Source organism: Hylobates moloch, unplaced genomic scaffold (genome assembly GCF_009828535.3).
Source record: "Hylobates moloch isolate HMO894 unplaced genomic scaffold, HMol_V3 SCAFFOLD_16, whole genome shotgun sequence".
Taxonomy (NCBI): Eukaryota; Metazoa; Chordata; class Mammalia; order Primates; family Hylobatidae; genus Hylobates; species Hylobates moloch.
The window spans coordinates 57,519,994-57,538,136 of NW_026652291.1; the positions used below are offsets into that span (position 1 = coordinate 57,519,994).

At 46.2% G+C, this 18,143-nt stretch overlaps 1 protein-coding gene across 1 annotated transcript in view; it reads left to right on the top strand.

Moving 5' to 3' along the window:
• Positions 1-12,386, top strand: part of TEP1 (telomerase associated protein 1) — a 63,574-nt gene extending 51,188 nt beyond the window's left edge. Inside the window, exons 40-55 of the mRNA XM_058429395.1 lie at positions 204-357; positions 465-677; positions 1,681-1,841; positions 2,075-2,188; positions 3,415-3,522; positions 4,141-4,273; positions 4,368-4,444; positions 4,549-4,681; positions 4,804-4,940; positions 5,083-5,207; positions 6,283-6,426; positions 6,599-6,695; positions 8,138-8,243; positions 8,340-8,572; positions 9,013-9,117; positions 9,371-12,386. Of these exons, the coding sequence (XP_058285378.1) occupies positions 204-357; positions 465-677; positions 1,681-1,841; positions 2,075-2,188; positions 3,415-3,522; positions 4,141-4,273; positions 4,368-4,444; positions 4,549-4,681; positions 4,804-4,940; positions 5,083-5,207; positions 6,283-6,426; positions 6,599-6,695; positions 8,138-8,243; positions 8,340-8,572; positions 9,013-9,117; positions 9,371-9,493 (2,163 nt within the window). The 3' untranslated portion in view covers positions 9,494-12,386. The remainder of the gene's footprint in view (positions 1-203; positions 358-464; positions 678-1,680; positions 1,842-2,074; positions 2,189-3,414; positions 3,523-4,140; positions 4,274-4,367; positions 4,445-4,548; positions 4,682-4,803; positions 4,941-5,082; positions 5,208-6,282; positions 6,427-6,598; positions 6,696-8,137; positions 8,244-8,339; positions 8,573-9,012; positions 9,118-9,370) is intronic.
• Positions 12,387-18,143: the final 5,757 nt, after the last annotated feature.

Here is an 18,143-nt window from a genome sequence, read left to right on the forward strand (position 1 = left end):
GGGGTGGGGGTCCTTTGTCGAGGAGACTGTGGAGGAGCTTGGATTGCAGGAGCCACAGGGAGGGGGTGCCGCTGTGTGCAGGCGCAGCTCTCATGAGACGAGTCTCTGGAAGGAGGACTTTAACGGGGGTGGCTGTAACTCAAAGCAGGGAGGAGGACTGGGTGCTGGAGGTGGTATCCTTAAGCCCTTTTCTTGGTTCCCAGGTTCAGGTGTGGTCAGGGTCTCTGGGTCGGCCCCGTGGGCACCTGGGTTCCCTTTCTGTCTCTCCTGCCCTCTCCGTGGCACTCAGCCCAGATGGTGATCGGGTGGCTGTTGGATATCGAGTGGATGGGATTAGGATCTACAAAATCTCTTCAGGTACTGAAGGGGGAATGGGTGGGTTTTTGAGCCTCTAGAAAGAGCACAGCCCCTACCCCCCACCCCTTCCCAAGTGTCTTCCTCCCTTGTTCTCTCTCATTCTCTAGGTTCCCAGGGGGCTCAGGTTCAGGCACTGGATGTGGCCGTGTCCGCCCTGGCCTGGCTAAGCCCCAAGGTGTTGGTGAGTGGTGCAGAAGACGGGTCCTTGCAGGGCTGGGCGCTCAAGGAATGCTCCCTTCAGCCCCTCTGGCTCCTGTCCACATTCCAGAAGCCTGTGCTAGGACTGGCCACTTCCCAGGAGCTCTTGGCTTCTGCCTCAGGTACTACTAGACAGTGGGCAGGGTTAACAAATTACTGTTCTTTATTTTTTTTAAGACAGAGCTTCACTCTTGTTGCCCAGGCTAGAGTGCAGTGGTACGATCTTGGCTCACTGCAACTTCTGCCTCCTGGGTTCAAGCAATTCTCCTGTCTCGGCCTCCCGAGTGGCTGGGATTACAGGTATGCACCTCCATGCCCAGCTAATTTTGTATTTTTAGTAGAGACGGGGTTTCACCATGTTGGTCATGCTGGTCTCGAACTCCTGACCTTAGGTGATCTGCCCACCTCGGCCTCCCAAAGTGCTGGGATTACAGACGTGAGCCATCGCACCTGGCCCACAAATCACTGTTCCTTTTAAAGACACCGATACCTTTCTCCAAGTTGTATGTATATGTGTATGAAAATACACATGTGTGATTTTGTTTTACAACTTTCAAAGTGCTTTTGAATGCCATTATCTTGCATAATCTGTTTAGACTGTTTCCACTCATTCCTTCACCCTCATTCTGGGACCTCTAAACTCCCAGTAATCCTTTGAGTTTCTGCCCCGTGGGAGACTTTGCTGTGTAAAGGGATAGGTTTCCCTTAGAAGGAGAGAGAGAGATGTTGAGGTGAAAATGTAGAATGGCCTAGGCCCTCTCTAGGAGGGAGACCTGGTCCTCACAGGTCGCGAGGTGGAAGTGACACTGGACACTTGAGAAGAGGAGGGGTCTGGAGCAGCTGCTGTGGGAGTACAGTTAGAGAAGCAGAGACAAGGAACCATGTTCCTGGCCTGAGCTGTGGAGCTGGAGCTGGGAGTGCCGGGCGTTCCTGTCCTATGTACACACTTGCTGATGACCCTTGCCCAGGGCCTCTCCACAGCCTTGTGACTCCCTGCATCCCTCCCCTGGAGCTGTGCCTCAGGTGTCGCCCTCAGCCCCCATGGCCGCTCCTGTCTTTGGCCTCCCAGGGCCTGTCTGGCTTCCTCTTTCAGGAAGCTGTTCCCTCTCTCTCTTTCCAATGCAGAGGATTTCACAGTGTGGCTGTGGCCAAGGCAGCTGCTGACGCGGCCACACAAGGCAGAAGACTTTCCCTGTGGCACTGAGCTGCGGGGACATGAGGGCCCTGTGAGCTGCTGTAGTTTCAGCACTGATGGAGGCAGCCTGGCCACCGGGGGCCGGGATCGGGTGAGCTGCCGAAGGATGCAACCCTGGGGTCCCATATCCCCCCTAGTTCCTAGATTTCTTAACAACCAATTTCCCATCGCTTCCTCCTTTTTGTTTTGACAAATCTAGTATAGATCTGTCTGCCTGTGCTTCCTTGTGCCCCCTCTTTCCTTGAAATTTCTTGCCTGAAATGGTTCCGGGGTTCCCATCCTTCCTTTGGTCCTAACTGCTCCTTCTCCATGGGGCCTATCCAGAATCTCCTCTGCTGGGACGTGAGGACACCCAAAACCCCTGTTTTGATCCACTCCTTCCCTGCCTGTCACCGTGACTGGGTCACTGGCTGTGCCTGGACCAAAGATAACCTACTGGTGAGTAAAGGGCCAGGGGTGGCACAGAGCCCAGCTGGGTTCCTGGGGCAAGACAACACTCCCCACCTCATCCTTTTTCTGGCACCCATTAATAGTAGTAATAGCTAATTTTTGTCAGCCTTGATATGTGCCAGGCATTGAACTAACCTCTTCTCATATATTGCTTCACTTAATCTTTACAACACCCTGTAAAGTAGATACTCCTTTTATCTCTATTTTTCAGACAAGGAAATTGAACTCAGAACGTTTCCAAGGTCAATGATGAAGCTGAGCCAGCGAACTCTCTAATAAGAAAGCCTAGGGCTGGGCACGGTGGCTCACACCTGTAATCCCAGCACTTTGGGAGGCCGAGGCGAGTGGATCACGAGGTCAGGAGTTCAAGACCAGGCTGACCAACATGGAGAAACCCTGTCTCTACTAAAGATACAAAATTAGCCGGGCGTGGTGACGCATGCCTGTAATCCCAGCTACTCAGGAGGCTGAGGCAGGAGAATCACTTGAACCCGGGAGGCAGAGATCGCGCCATTGCACTCCAGCCTGGGCAACAAGAGCGAAACTCCATCTCAAAATAATAATAATAATATCGACAATAGCTACCATTTATTATATGCTCACTGTGTGCCATGCAGCATGCAGCATGCTAAGTCCTTTTTTTTTTTTTTTTTTTTTTTGAGACAGAGTTTCACTCTTGTCGCCCAGGCTGGAGTGCAGTGGCGCGATCTCTACTCACTGCAATCTCCACCTCCCAGGTTCGAATGATTCTCCTGCCTCAGCCTCCTGAGTAGCTGAGATTATAGGCACCTGCCACCATGCCCAGCTAATTTTTTGTATTTTTAGTAGAGATGGAGTTTCCTCATGTTGGCCAGGCTGGTCTTGAACTCCTGACCTCAGGCAATCCACCTGCCTCGGCCTCCCAAAGTGTTGGGATTACAGGTGTGAGCCATCATGCCCAGCCTAAGTCCTTTATGTAGACGCACTCAGCCCCACAACCACCATATCAGATAGGTACATTATCATTATACTCATTAAATAGTTGGGAAACCCAAGGCTCAGAAAGAGAAACAGACCACAAAGCAGAAAGTAATGAGTGACAGAGCTAGGATTTGAACCCAGGAGAACCCAGGCCCTTAATTACGTGGCTTACTACCTTCCACCCTACATTACAGACATACCAAAATGCTGGAGGGATGCTGATAACCCCACTCCTCTGACTTCTGACTCTGCAGATATCCTGCTCCAGTGATGGCTCTGTGGGGCTCTGGGACCCAGAGTCGGGACAGCGGCTTGGTCAGTTCCTGGGTCATCAGAGTGCCGTGAGCGCTGTGGCAGCTGTGGTGAGAAAGCAATGGAGATCCCACTGGAGGGGTCTCTGGAAGGGCTAAGCAGGCTTTGGGAGACGGTGCATGGAGTATCTAATCCCAGAGGCAAAATGAGCATAAAAATGAGATACCTGGAGATTAGGCAACATAGTGAGACCCCCCAACTCCATAAAAAATAAAAATAAAAATTAGCTGGGTACCATGGTGCATGCCTATAGTTCTAGCTACTCAGCAGGCTGAGGTGAGAGATCACCTGAGCCCAGGAGTTCAAGGCTACAGTGAGCTATGATGAAACCACTGCACTCCAGCCTCCAGTGTGACAGAGTGAGATCCTATCTTTAAAAAAAAATAAAGGAGAAAAAGAAAATGAGATACTTGGGACTGGATTATGGTGTTGAGGCTAAGGGTTGGTGTAAAGGGAGAGAGGAGGGCATGAAAACACAGCCTCTTGGTATCATGAACTTGAGCCACCCAACCCCACTGTCCTGAGCCACCCAACCCCACTGTCCTGAGTTCTCCTCCGTCATTGACATCTTCCATGCTCCTAATGCTCAGCCCACCTCTGTGGAGGGAGTTCTGTTTCCCATGTCCTGCTCAATATAACTCTGCTCTGATCTTGTGCTCTGTGGGCAGGAGGAGCACGTGGTGTCTGTGGGCCGGGATGGGACCTTGAAAGTGTGGGACCATCAAGGCGTGGAGCTGACCAGCATCCCTGCTCACTCAGGACCCATTAGCCACTGTGCAGCTGCCATGGAGCCCCGTGCAGGTAACAAAACATCAGCCACCTCCCCTTCCCTGCTGCCTCTTCTTTTCTCCCCTGCTCCGTCCCTTCCTCTGACTCAGTCTTTGTGTCTTGTCAGCTGGACAGCCTGGGTCAGAGCTTCTGGTGGTAACCATCGGGCTAGATGGGGCCACACGGTTATGGCATCCACTCCTGGTGAGTTCCTGCAAGGACCAGAGTCAAGGGAGGTGGGGAAGGTATGTGGAATAACCTTCTGTTGTGCTCACTCCCATGAGCCCCTCTCCATCCCTTCCTCCTAGGTGTGCCAAACCCACACCCTCCTGGGACACAGTGGCCCAGTCTGTGCTGCTGCTGTTTCAGAAACCTCAGGCCTCATGCTGACCGCCTCTGAGGATGGTTCTGTACGGCTCTGGCAGGTTCCTAAGGAAGCAGGTGAGTGAGGCTTGGAGAGAGACAGGGTGTGTTACTGGCACAAAAAAAGGTCAAGGGTGGCCTGATATCTCTTATCCCAGCAGTATCCCAGCTCCTAATGAAACACTTCCTTTCTTCTCCAGATGACACATGTGTACCAAGGAGTTCTGCAGCCATCACTGCTGTGGCTTGGGCACCAGATGGTTCCATGGCAGTATCTGGAAATCAAGCTGGGGAACTAATCTTGTGGCAGGAAGCTAAGGCTGTGGCCACAGCACGGGTGAGTCGGTGAACCCTTGGTTCTTTGTGTGTGTGAATTCTACCCCGGCTGGGCGTTAGAGGTTGCATATGTGCCTGGGAGGGAAAAGATGGTGCATCCTGGCTCATCAGAAGCACTGAACTGAACTTGTTGTGTACACCAGGCTCCAGGCCACATTGGTGCTCTGATCTGGTCCTCGGCACGCATCTTTTTTGTCCTCAGTGCTGATGAGAAAATCAGCGAGTGGCAAGTGAAACTGCGGAAGGGTCCGGCACCCGGAAATTTGAGGTGAAACAGGCTGATGGGTTAATGGGATAGAAACAGCAGTCTCCTCACTCCTGGCATTTTACCCAAATCACTGCACTTCTGCTTCTGAACTAGGTCAATTGGATGTTAGTTACTGAGCGGGACATTATTTTCTGCTTTTGTCCATGGCAATGTAAATGAATAATTCTCAGGTGCCTACTTGATGCCAAGCTCTGGGCCAGGCAGTATGAATCAGTTACAGATGAAATTCATCCTTTAATTAAGGAAGCTCACAGTAGAGGAATATGCATATAATTAAACCACCAGCACTATTCAGACTGACTAGTGCTATAATGAAGATACACACACACACACACACACACACACACACACACATTCCTGGGGCTTCAAAATTTGAGAAATTGTGGGAAGGAGTTGGTATTTAAGGTTGGACACTTACAGAATGAGTAGGAGTTTTCTGGACCAGTAAGAGAAGGGAACAGTGTTTCAGGAAGATGAAGGAACATGTACAGAAGATATGGAGATGCTGAGAGTGTGTAGTATATTCTGGGTATAGCCAGCTCCTTGGATTCCTGGTGGGAGTAAGGGAAATGGAATTGAATAGATAAACTGGGGTCAGGCTGTAGAGGGCACAGTGCTAGGAATTTTTGGTAGAATAATGATCTGGATTTTATAAAGAGAACTCTGGTGGCAGTATGGAAGATGGATGGTAGTAGAGAGATACTAAAGGTAAGGAGACCACGTTTACACCTGTAGCTATAGCCTAGGAAAGACATAATGTGGGCCTGAGGCTATGGAGACGAGAAGGGGAGATGCAGATTTAGGCATGTGTTACATCCACAGACCTTACTGGTGAGTTGGAGGTAGAGAGGGAAGGAAAAGCCAAGAATGTCAGAGATTCCTAGTTTGAGCAAGTAATGGGATGGCACTGATGAATACTAATGCTAAAAATACCAGGAAGTGGAACAGGAGTTTCAGGGAAGGTAATACATCCTGCTTTATACTTCGTTCCTGAGGAATTCATGTGGGATTGAGGAGCCTGAGAGAGGTTAACTAAAATAGGATCTTCCTCTGTCCATGTACTTTTTTGAGCTAGTCTTCACCTGAACCGAATTCTACAGGAGGACTTAGGGGTGCTGACAAGTCTGGGTTGGGCTCCTGATGGTCACTTTCTCATCTTGGCCAAAGCGGATTTGAAGTTACTTTGCATGAAGCCAGGGGATGCTCCATCTGAAATCTGGTAAGATCCAAAATGCCATTTCCTCCTGAGCTGGAGAAAAAGGAAACATGAGTTAGTGGTTATCCTGAGGTTGAGTCTAACTTAGAAGAAAACTCTGGAGTCTTAAAGAGAGATGTTCTTCTCTTTACCTCTTTAAATCCTGGGCTTAACCTATTCCTTTCTTACAAACCAGGAGCAGCTATACAGACAAGCCTATGATATTGTCCACCCACAAGGAGTATGGCATATTTGTCCTGCAGCCCAAGGATCCTGGAGTTCTTTCTTTCTTGGTAAGTCCTATTTGAGTGTGTGCTAAAGCAAACGTTCTTCTAGGACCAGTGTTTTCACACCTTGGTGCCCGTCGTGGAGGATAGGGAAGGGAAAGGCAGTGGGCTGCAAATCCTCCTATCCTCCTTCAACTGGGGCAGTTCTAATTTAGGACATTGTATATTGGGTTCCTATGTAAGATTTCACTGGTACAAGAAAGGACTCTACTATTTTAGAAAGCTGTGGGAAACCATAAACCTAGAAGTTTTCTCAATTGCATTTTTTCCCGTGTCTCTCTTGTCTTGCCTCTATGAATAATAGCATCTTGAGGGCAAGGACTACATCTTGTTTTTGTCATCATACTTAGCAGTTACTTAATAGATGTTCAACACTTTTTGGATTGAGTGTGCCAAAGCTAGCTGTTCACTTCAAATGCAGGTTCCTGGGAGCTGCGTGTTATTGGGAAGATTATTAAATCCTGACCTGCTACCCACTAAAGTTATCTACTAAAGCCTATTCATGACCCAGTGATTCCACTCCTAAATATATACCCAAGAGAAGGGAGTACATATGTTCTGCAAAGCTGGGTACAAGAATCTTCATAGCAGCTCTATTCATCATAGCTAAATATTAATAAATAGAAAGGGGATAAATAATTTGTGGTATATTTATACAATGGAATGCTACATGGCAAAAAAATTAATGTGATACTGCATGCTGATGAATGGAATAATACAGACATACCTCGTAGGCATTATTCTGAGCAAAGGAAGCCAGTTACAAAGGAGTACATACTATATGATTTCACCTAAATGAAGTTCAAGAACAAGCAAGACTAATTTCAGTCGACAGACATTAGAATATTGTTAGCTTTTGTGGTGATGGTCTGGTATTGATGGGAAAGGGACATAAGGGCAATTTTCTGAGGTGATGGAAATGCTCTACATCTTGATCTGTGGGGTGACTGCATGGGTGGATGCACATGTAAAAATACATCGCGATGTACATTTAAGATTTGTTCACTTAGCCAGGTGTAGTGGCTCACGCCTGTAATCCCAGCACTTTGGGAGGCCAAGGCCAGTGGATCACCTGAGGCCAGGAGTTCGAGACCAGCCTGGCCCACATGGTGAAACCCCATCTCTACTAAAAATAAAAAAATCAGCTGAGTGTGGTGGTGCGCGCCGGTGGTCCCAGCTACTTGGGAGGCTGAGGCAGGATAATCGCTTGAACCCAGGAGGCAGAGGTTGCAGTGAACCGAGATCACGCCACTGCACTCCAGCCTGGGCGACAGAGTGAGACTCCATCTCAGAAAAAAAAAAAAAGAAAGATTGCGCACTTGATTGTATCTAAGTTATAGTTAAAAAGAAAAAAATTCCTGACCAGCCCAGAGCAGAAAACTGTTGCTTTGTCTGGTACAAGTTGACTCATATGGGTAGGCTAAACAAAATTATCTATCCTTTCACAGAGGCAAAAGGAATCAGGAGAGTTTGAAGAGAGCCTGAACTTTGATATAAACTTAGAGAATCCTAGTAGGACCCTAATATCGATAACTCAAGCCAAACCTGAATCTGGTGAGTGGTAACAGGAGGACTGAGGAGCCGGGAGATGGCCCAGGGTGGATGGCAGATCCCTGAGACTTGGCTCTAATTCTGTCCTTAAAATGGCAGAGTCCTCATTTTTGTGTGCCGGCTCTAATGGGATGCTGTGGAACCTGGCCAAATGCAGCCCAGAAGGAGAATGGACCACAGGTAACATCTGGCAGAAAAAAGCAAACACTCCAGAAACCCAAACTCCAGGGACAGACCCATCTACCTGCAGGGAATCTGATGCCAGCATGGATACTGATGCCAGCATGGACAGCGAGCCAACACCACAGCTAAAGACACGGCAGCGTAGAAAGGTGAGTTTGAAGGAAGGGTCAGACATACTAGGGGAGGGCTGGGAGCAGTGGCTCATGCCTGTAATCCCAGCACTTTGGGAGGCCGAGGCGGGCAGATAATGAGGTCAGGAGATCAAGACCATCCTGGCTAACACGGTGAAACCCCGTCTCTACTAAAAAATACAAAAAATTAGCTGGGCATGGTGGCGGGTGCCTGTAGTCCCAGCTACTCAGGAGGCTGAGGCAGGAGAATGGTGTGAACCCGGGAGGCGGAGCTTGCAGTGAGACGAGATCACGCCACTGCACTCCAGCCTGGGCGACAGAGCGAGACTCCGTTTCAAAAAAAAAAAAAAAGAAATACTAGGGGAGGAGGGCTCTAGGTCTGACACAGCACACTGTGATGCTTCTCTGAGGAGGGGCCCTGAGAGCTCACCATCCTGCTCTCCCCTTTCCTTTTTGAGATTCACTCGGGCTCTGTCACAGCCCTCCATGTGCTACCCGAGTTGCTGGTGACAGCTTCAAAGGACAGAGATGTTAAGCTATGGGAGAGACCCAGTATGCAGCTGGTAAGCGTGTGTGTGTGTGTGTGTGTGTGTGTGCGCGCGCACGTGCTCACGCACACCTATCCCAAAGGGATGTCACAAGACAGCAAACTTAGAGTAAGAAAGGGCAAAAGATCAAAATTCTGTTTTCTTCAATCACTTGCAATGTATGACTAACCTGTTTCTAAATAAAAGGCATTAATGTGAGAAAAAATAAGTTAGTAAGAAGGCCCTAGGCTTGTAGCCCTGACCTCCTCTGTTTTTGTTCCCATCGTAGCTGGGCCTGTTCCAATGTGAAGGGTCAGTGAGCTGCCTGGAACCTTGGCTGGGCGCTAACTCCACCCTGCAGCTTGCCGTGGGAGACGTGCAGGGCAATGTGTACTTTCTGAACTGGGAATGAAGATGTGCCACTCAGGGGAAAAATGATACCCCTTGTGCTAGAGATGCAAAGCCTGAAGACACTGGTAGCTTTTAATAATTATAAAATTAATAATTTCTTGATCATTATAAAAATGAAGTGTCAAAAAATCTCAAGTGTAGGCCTGCCTGTGTTCTCATGTGGATTTAGAACAGGAGGATATTCTATGTATATGTATATGTACATTCTAATGTGTGTCTCTTCTTATTTAACATTAATCCTTACTAGAACCACAAGAAAGTGAATGAAATCTTTAGTAGGTACTCTTTTGAAACTAGATTTTAGAATTCTTGCATCACTCGTGGGCCCTAGGACCCTGGGATGCCATTCTTGCCAGGAGGAGGAATGAGAGTGATGTTGGCCAACATTCAATTTGAACAGAGCATGGAAGACCTTTCAGTTCATCGGGAAAGAATGAGGGAGGGAGAATAAGTCAGTCATGCATCAGGGCATTTAGAAAGAGCTATGTTTCTGTCACAGAGACAGCCCTTTTCTCAGAACTATCCAGAGGAGGCCGGGCATGGTGGCTCATGCTTGTAATCCCAACACTTTGGGAGGCCGAGGCGGGCGGATCATGAGGTCAGGAGATCGAGACCATCCTGGCTAACACGGTGAAACCCTGTCTCTACTAAAAAATACAAAAAATTAGCCAGGTATGGCAGTGGGCACCTGTAGTCCCAGCTACTTGGGAGGCTGAAGCAGGAGAATGGCGTGAACCCGGGAGGCAGAGCTTGCAGTGAGCCGAGATCTCACCACTGCACTCCAGCCTGGGCGACAGAGCGAGACTCTGTCTGAAAAAAAAAAAAGAACTACCCAGATGAGAGGTGAGGAGCCAAGCCATTGAAAGCGGAACAAACCTTCTGGTTTTCCCAACTTCTGACACAACTTTCAACTTTAGTCAATATGGTAATTGGCATTCTCAGAAGAGATCACGAAAGTGTCTTACTCTCTCTCAAATTGAAATTCACAAAGATTAAAACTAACTGAGAGGTGTCACAATCATAGCCATGAACTCTGATTTTCTTAAGTAAAAAACCTTTTTTTTTTTTTTTTTTGAGACAGAGTCTGGCTCTGTCACTTAGGCTGGAGTGCAGTGGCGCGATCTCGGCTCAGTGCAACCTCTGCTTCCTGGGTTCAAGCGATTCTCCTGCCTCAGCCTCCTGAGTAGCTGGGATTACAGGTGCCCACCACCGCGCCCGGCTAATTTTTGTATTTTAGTAGAGATGAAGTTTCAGCATGTTGGCCAGGTGGGTCTCAAACTCCTGACCTCAGGTGATCTGCACACCTCAGCCTCCTAAAGTTCTGGGATTACAGGCGTCAGCCATCGTGCCCGGCCCATAAAAGAACTTTATTATATTCCTAAAATTCAATCATATGGAAGAATCTATTGAGCAGTTTAGCCTTTGCTTAACTTTCCTCCTCTCTGTTACTCCAGCCTTAGCTGGGGTGTTTTGTAGAATTTTCAGAGCATGGAAGACAGACAACTAGAGCTTCCTCCTGCCCTTGGCCCATGCTTTTAGGAGAGCAAAAGGCAAAAGATTGAAACCAGTGACTTTAGTTTCCTCAGGCCCTTTCTTTCTAAGGGTTAAAGAAGAAGGAAATGTCTTCCGTGGCCAAGAATTCAAGGACTTGTAGGAGACAAGTGAAGGCTATTACAGGGATTTTGTCCTGGTTTGGTAGGTTTCTCTCGGAGAAATACCACTACACTCTGGTCTAGAAATGAGTTTTGAAGCCTTAGGGAGTTAAAGGGCACTGAGTTTTGCTCTCACTGTACCCTGATTTCAGGTTTTACATGGAGAAATCACCCGAGGGACTTGACTTTATTTCTATCCAATGCCCTGGTTTCCATCCTGACCAGAGGATGATGACATCAGCTGACAGGCCATGCTTCTATCTTCTCTTATGTGCCTCATGCCAAGCCTCGAAATATACCTTCTGGACCATCATTTCCCCATCTACCTTGTGACTAGAAGTCCTAGTTATGGTATTTTGAAATTTACGATCCATAATCCTTGCCAGAAATCCTGCAGCGAACCATGGCATGGCATCATCCTAGTCACTGATTTCAATCTTTTGCCTTTTGCTCCCCTAAAAGCATGGGCCAATGGCAGGAGGAAGCTCTATTTGTCTGTCTTCCATGCTCTGAAAATTATACAAAAGCATCCCAGCTAAGGCTGGAGTGAAGGGGATGGGGAAAGTTAAGCAAAGGCTAACTTGACCAATAGGCTCAATAGATTCAGTCTTGTTGGCCAGGCCCACTTGAAGTGTTTTTTGTCTCATCTTGGAGAAAGACAGTGAGGTCACGGTATAATTGTTATGAGTAAAGTCAAGAATAGATTCTAGGTAAAAGTAATTATGTACCCAAAGGGAGTTGAAGGGAAAATCAATTTAGGTTTACATTAAACATCCTTCAAGTTCTTATCATTAAATGGAGTTTCAGATCTCCCAAAGGCTGGATGAGTTTTACAGTTATAACCACTAGATCGTGAGACCATAGGACATTTGAACAATCTTTTCTTCTACCCATCTAGAAAAGCATCTTTTTTTATATACCAAATTTTTACACATATATCCACATCTGTTTTTGAAATCTAGAGCAGAGATTCTCAAAGTTTGGTTCATGGACTAGTGCCAGTTCACAAATTGTTAATGTTTCATAATGAGATAAGTACGGAAGTTGAGAGTAACCATTTAGAAACTGTATAGGAATTTAAAAAGTAATATCTGACAAATTTAATAATAAAAATGGAGGCTTGTATTTTGTGTGCCTTTTAATTTCATTTTCTTAATAATCCATTTTGATTATATTTTATAAAAGTATTATTCCATGACAGATAAGAAATTAAAACAGGCCAGGCATGGTGGCTCACGTCTATAATCCCAGCACTTTGAAAGGCCAAGGTGGGTGGATCACCTGAGGTTTGGAGTTCGAGATGAGCCTGGCCAATATGGTGAAACCCCATCTCTACTAAAAATACAAAAAATTAGCTGCGCATGGTGGCGGGCGCCTGTAATCCCAGCTACTTGGGAGGCTGAGGCAGAAGAATCACTTGAACTCGGGGGGCAGAGGTTGCAGTGAGCCAAGATCGCACCATTGCACTCCAGGCTGGGCAACAAGAATGAAACTCTTGTCAAAAAAAAAAAAAAGAAAGAAAGAAAGAGGGACGGCAGGAGGGAGGAAGGAAGGAAGAAAGAAAGACAAAGGAACGATTAGTCCTTCATCTCAGAAGTTTTGAGAAGCACTACTCTAGAGAGACTGGGTAACAGCAGCAAAAAGCACGGACTTGGAATAAGACTGCCTGAGTTCAAATCTTCATGCCTCCTTTCCCCCATTTGTACAACAGCCATAATAATGGTGTTTACTTCATGGGAGTGTTTTAAGAACTAAATGAGTTAAGGTGTAAAACACAGAACAGTGACACTTACATGGTAATGTTCAATAAGTGCTAACTTGACTGTTCTTTTTGTTATCTGGCAGTACGAGTATCACCTCATTATTCTTTCTCATAAATGTCTTATTTATTAGTATATATTTAATCAATCAGAAAATCTGGACTGAATTTTTCAGTTTTCAAAAAAATGTGAAACTAGTATTCTTTCTAAGTTCAGGGATACAAGTGCAGGTTTGTTACATAGATAAACTTGTGTCATGGAGGTTTGTTGTACAGTTTATTTCACCACCCAGGTATTAAGCCTAATACCCATTAGTTGTTTTTCTTGATCTTCTCCCTCCTCTCACCCTCCAAATACCTAATCTTCTCATCCAGAACGATGGGTATGTTTCTTTATCAGTTAAAATATTAAAGTTAGGCTATCATAACAATCCCAAAATCTCAACAACTTAAAATAGCAAAGATTTATTTCTGAATCATGCCACATGGCCCGTTAAGGGTCAGTGAGAAGGCCCTGCTCTACTTTGCGCATACTTTGAGCTCTGTGATTCATGTGGTGAGTAACTCTTCAATCTTCCACTTGGAAATAAAACACATCACTTCCACTCATATTTAATAAATACAAGCAAAGCAAGTCACATGGCCATACCTAATGTCAAGGGATGGGGAGGAAGTATCCTACAATGTGTCTGAAAGAAGAACCAGGAACCAATACACAGATGACATCCCCAAAGAACATATCCGTGTTGGTGCTTTCCCACTAGAATGGCTCCTAATCCTTTTTTAATAATGTAAGATTTAGGCTGGGCGCAGTGGCTCGTGCCTGTAATCCCAGCACTTTGGGAGGCCAAGGAGGGCAGATCACCTGAGGTCAGGAGTTCAAAACCAGTCTGGCCAACATGATGAAACCCTGTCTCTATTAAAAATACAAAAATTAGCTGGGCGTGGTGGTATGCACCTGTAATCCCAGCTACTCTGGAGGCTGAGGCAGGAGAATCGCTTGAACTCGGGAGGTGGAGATTGCAGTGAGCTGAGATTGCACCATTGCACTCCAGCCTCAGCAACAAGAGCAAAATTCCATCTCAAAAAAATAAAAAAAAAGGAAGATTTACAGAAGAGTTGCAAAGATAGTACAAAGTGCTCCTCGATACCCTTCACCCAGCTTCTTCTAATGTTAACATCTTACATAACCATGCTACATTTATCAAAACTAGGAAATTAACATTTGTTAATTAAATTACCAGTAAGTTAATTTAAAAATGTTAATTAAATTACAGTCAGGATTTGGATTTGCCCAATTTTTCCACTAATGACTTTGTTTTGTTCCAGAAGCCAGTCCAGGATCCCACATTGCATTTAGTCATCACGTTTTCTCAGTCTCCAACTGAGACAGATTTTCAGTCTTTTCAAAATCTTGACACTTTTAAAAAATAAATTTATTTATTTATTTATTTATTCTTGAGACAGGGTCTCAGTCTGTTGCCCAAGCTGGAGTGTGGTGGTGCAATCACAGCTCACCGCAACCCATGCCTCTAGGGCTCAGTGATCCTCCTGCCCCAGCCTCCCGAGTATCGCACCACTGCACTCCAGCCTAGGCAACAAGAGTGAAGAATGTTGTAGAATATTCTTCAGTTTGGTTTTGTTTTCTGTTTTTTCATGAATAGGCTGAGATTATGGATTTAATGGACGAATTCAAGAGATGATGTGCTTTCCTACTGCATCCTATTGGGTGCATATGATATTAACATAACTTATAACTGGTGGTGTTAACCTTGATCACTTTTAAAGTTAAAGTGATATTTGCCAGGCATTTTTGCCACACCTTCTGTTAGAAGCGGGTCACTAAGTCCAGCCCATACTCAAGGGGAAGGAAAGAAAACCTTTAGAAGAGAGAGGTATCAAAGAAATTTATACATCTGGAGGTAGGTTTTTTGAGGCCAGGCAAATATCATTTTCCTGATTAATCTTAGCATTCATCCGTGGATCTTGACTGCAGTATTATTACTGTGGTTTTCTAATCATGATTTTCTTTTCACCTCCATTTTCCCTAATATTTTCTATTTCCCTTTGACATTTATTTATTGAAATTATTTCTGATTTCCTTTCTTTTTTTGAGACTGGCTCTTGCTCTGTCACCCAGGCTGGAGTGCAGTGACACAATCAGAGCTCACTGTATACACTCTCAAACTCTTGGGTTCAAGTGATCCTCCTGTCTCAGCCTCCCAAGTAGCTGGGACTACTGGCGTGCCTCACCACGCCTGGCTATTTTTTATCTTCATAGAGATGGGATCTCACTGCATTGCCCAGGCTTTTCTTGAACTTCTGGCCTCAAGAGATCCTCCCACCTCGGCCTTTCAGTGTTGGGATTACAGGGGTGAGCCACCACACCCAGTCTGAAATTCTGAAAGGAATTTTATCCCTTCCTACCAATTTATGTATTCAATTATTTACTTATGTCACCATAAATGCATGAGTATTTATTTTCATCTTTAGGAGCCTCTTGAATTTTGATACTGAAACTTCATTGTATTTATATTTTAATACAACCCTTTTTTAGCCAATATTTGTATAGGATAAAAATATATACTTAAGGCCACACGTGGTGGCTCACAGCACTTGGGCAGGTAGAGGTCGGTGGATCATGAGGTTAAGAGTTCCAGACCAGCCTGGCCAACATAGTGAAATCCCATCTCTACTGAAAACACAAAAAATTAGCCAGGCATGGTGGTGTGCACCTATAATCCCAGCTACTCAGGAGGCTTAGACAGGAGAATCACTTGAACCCAGGAGGCAGAGGTTGCAGTGAGCTGAGATCACACTATTGCACTCCAGCCTAGGTGACATAGCGAGACCGTGTCCCAAAAATAAATAAATAAATAATATATATATATATATATATATTTTTTTTTACATTACAAAAACTTGGTATATTTTTATTGTGATATAATTCATTTTCTTTTTGTTGTTATTGTTTGTTTGTCTGGTTTTTTTGAGACAGGGTCTCGCTCTGTTGCCCAGGCTAGAGTACAGTGGTGTGATCTTGGCTCACTGCAACCTCTGCCTTCTGGGTTCAAGCGATTCTCCTGCCTCACCCTCCTGACTAGCTGGGATTACAGGCATGTGCCACCACAGCCAGGTAAGTGTGTATTTTTAGTAGAGATGGGGTTTCAGCATGTTGGTCAGGCTGGTCTCCAACCCTTGGCCTCGTGATCCAACTGCCTCAGCTTCCCAAAGTGCTGGGATGACAGGCGTGAGCCACTGGGCCCAGCCAATAATTGCCTTTGCTTTCTAGCTGTGTAGAGCGGTTTTCTGGACTGGGGGAAGGTTTATGTGTTGATGCTATGTGCCCCAAAAAGTTACACACACTGGCCTCTCCTTGAGCTGTTTGGGGTATTAGAGACAAGACAAGGAGATGGAATTTTTTTTTTTTGAAATGGAGTTTTGCTCTTATTGCCCAGGCTGGAGTGCAGTGGCGCGATCTCGGTTGACTGCAACCTCCACCTCCTGGGTTCAAGCGATTCTTCTGCCTCAGCCTCCCGAGTAACTGGGATTACAGGCACCTGCCACCATACGCAGCTAATTTTGCATTTTTAGTAGAGACAGGGTTTTACCATGTTGGTCAGGCTGGTCTCGAATTCCTGACCTTGTGTCATCCACCCACCTCAGCCTCCCAAGGTGCTGGGATTACAGGCGTGAGCCACCACCCCCAGCCAACTTTCCTCCATTTAAAGCCTTTACCATTGGTAAGCTGACCTCCCAGGTTGCTCCTTCCCCCAAGGGAGCTGTCTACCTTTGCTGCTTTCTGGTTTGGCCTATGAGTGGGTGGGGTGGGGGTGGTGGGTCCCAGACAAGCCTGAGAGAGATCCAAGGTCTAGACTCAGGGTCTGGAAAATACCCAAAGGAGGAGGAAGAGAGGCTGTGACTCTCCCTCGGGGTGGAATGAAAAAGAGGCATAGGTGCTCACGCCTGTCATCCCAGCACTTTGGGAGACCAAGGCGGGCACATCACGAAGTCAGGAGATCGAGACCATCCTGGCTAACACGGTGAAACTCCGTCTCTACTAAAAATATATAAAAAAGTAGCTGGGCCCGGTGGCGGGTGCCTGTAGTCCCAGCTACTCGGGAGGCTGAGGCAGGAGAATGGTGTGAACCCAGGAGGCAGAGCTTGCAGTGAGCCGAGATCGCGCCACTGCACTCCAGCCTGGGCGACAGAGCGAGACTCTCTCTCTCAAAAAAAAAAAAAAGAGGCCTAGGTTTGTATGGTGCATGACAGTATGGTACATATAAGCAATTCTCATTCTGCATGGCAGCTATAGCCCATAGATTTCCTGCAAGCATTGGAAGAACAAATACAGAGCCATTACCTCCTAGGGGAAATACAAGGTTAGATCCCAAGAGTTTCTCGTCACAGTTGTAATCAACCAATCAACCAATCAATGCATGACCTTGTTTGACATGTCCTTCTGTTTAAAGTCCCCTTAATTGGTCGGCAGCGGTGGCTCATGCCTCTAATCTCAGCACTGTGGGAGGCCAAGGTAGGTGGATCACGAGTTCAGGAGATCGAGACCATCCTGGCTAACATGGTGAAACCCCGTCTCTACTAAAAATATAAAAAAATTAGCTGGGTGCGGTGGTGCATGCTTGTAATCCCAGCTACTGGGGAGGCTGAGGTAGGAGAATCATTTGAACCCAAGGAGGCAGAGGTTGCGGTGAGCTGAGATCACGCCATTGCACTCCAGCCTGAGCAACAAGAGTGAAACTCCATCTCAAAAAAAAAAAAAAAAAAAAAAGACACCTTATTTGGTTGGGCATGGTGGCTCACGCCTATAATCCCAGCACTCTGGGAGGCCAAGGTGGGTGGATCACCCGAGGTCAGGAGTTGGAGTCCAGCCTGGCCAACATGGTGAAATCCCATCTCTACTAAAATACAAAAAATTAGCCAGGCGTGGTGGTGCGTGCCTGTAATCCCAGTTACTGGGGACACTGAGGCAATTGTAAGGAACACAAAAGAGACAATGAAAATGGTCCCAGCCCTCAAGCAATTTTTAAACTACTGAGGATGACACATGAAACCATTAAATAACTATTTAAGTGCTAACAACTGGTGCAGAGATTGAGTACCATAGAACTTCAGACTAGCGATAAATTAAAAAGCACTTGAATGGTCAGGAAATCGTCATGAAAGAGGATGTCAATTTTGCTGTCATGGATGTAAATTTTAAAACAATATCTAAGCAATGT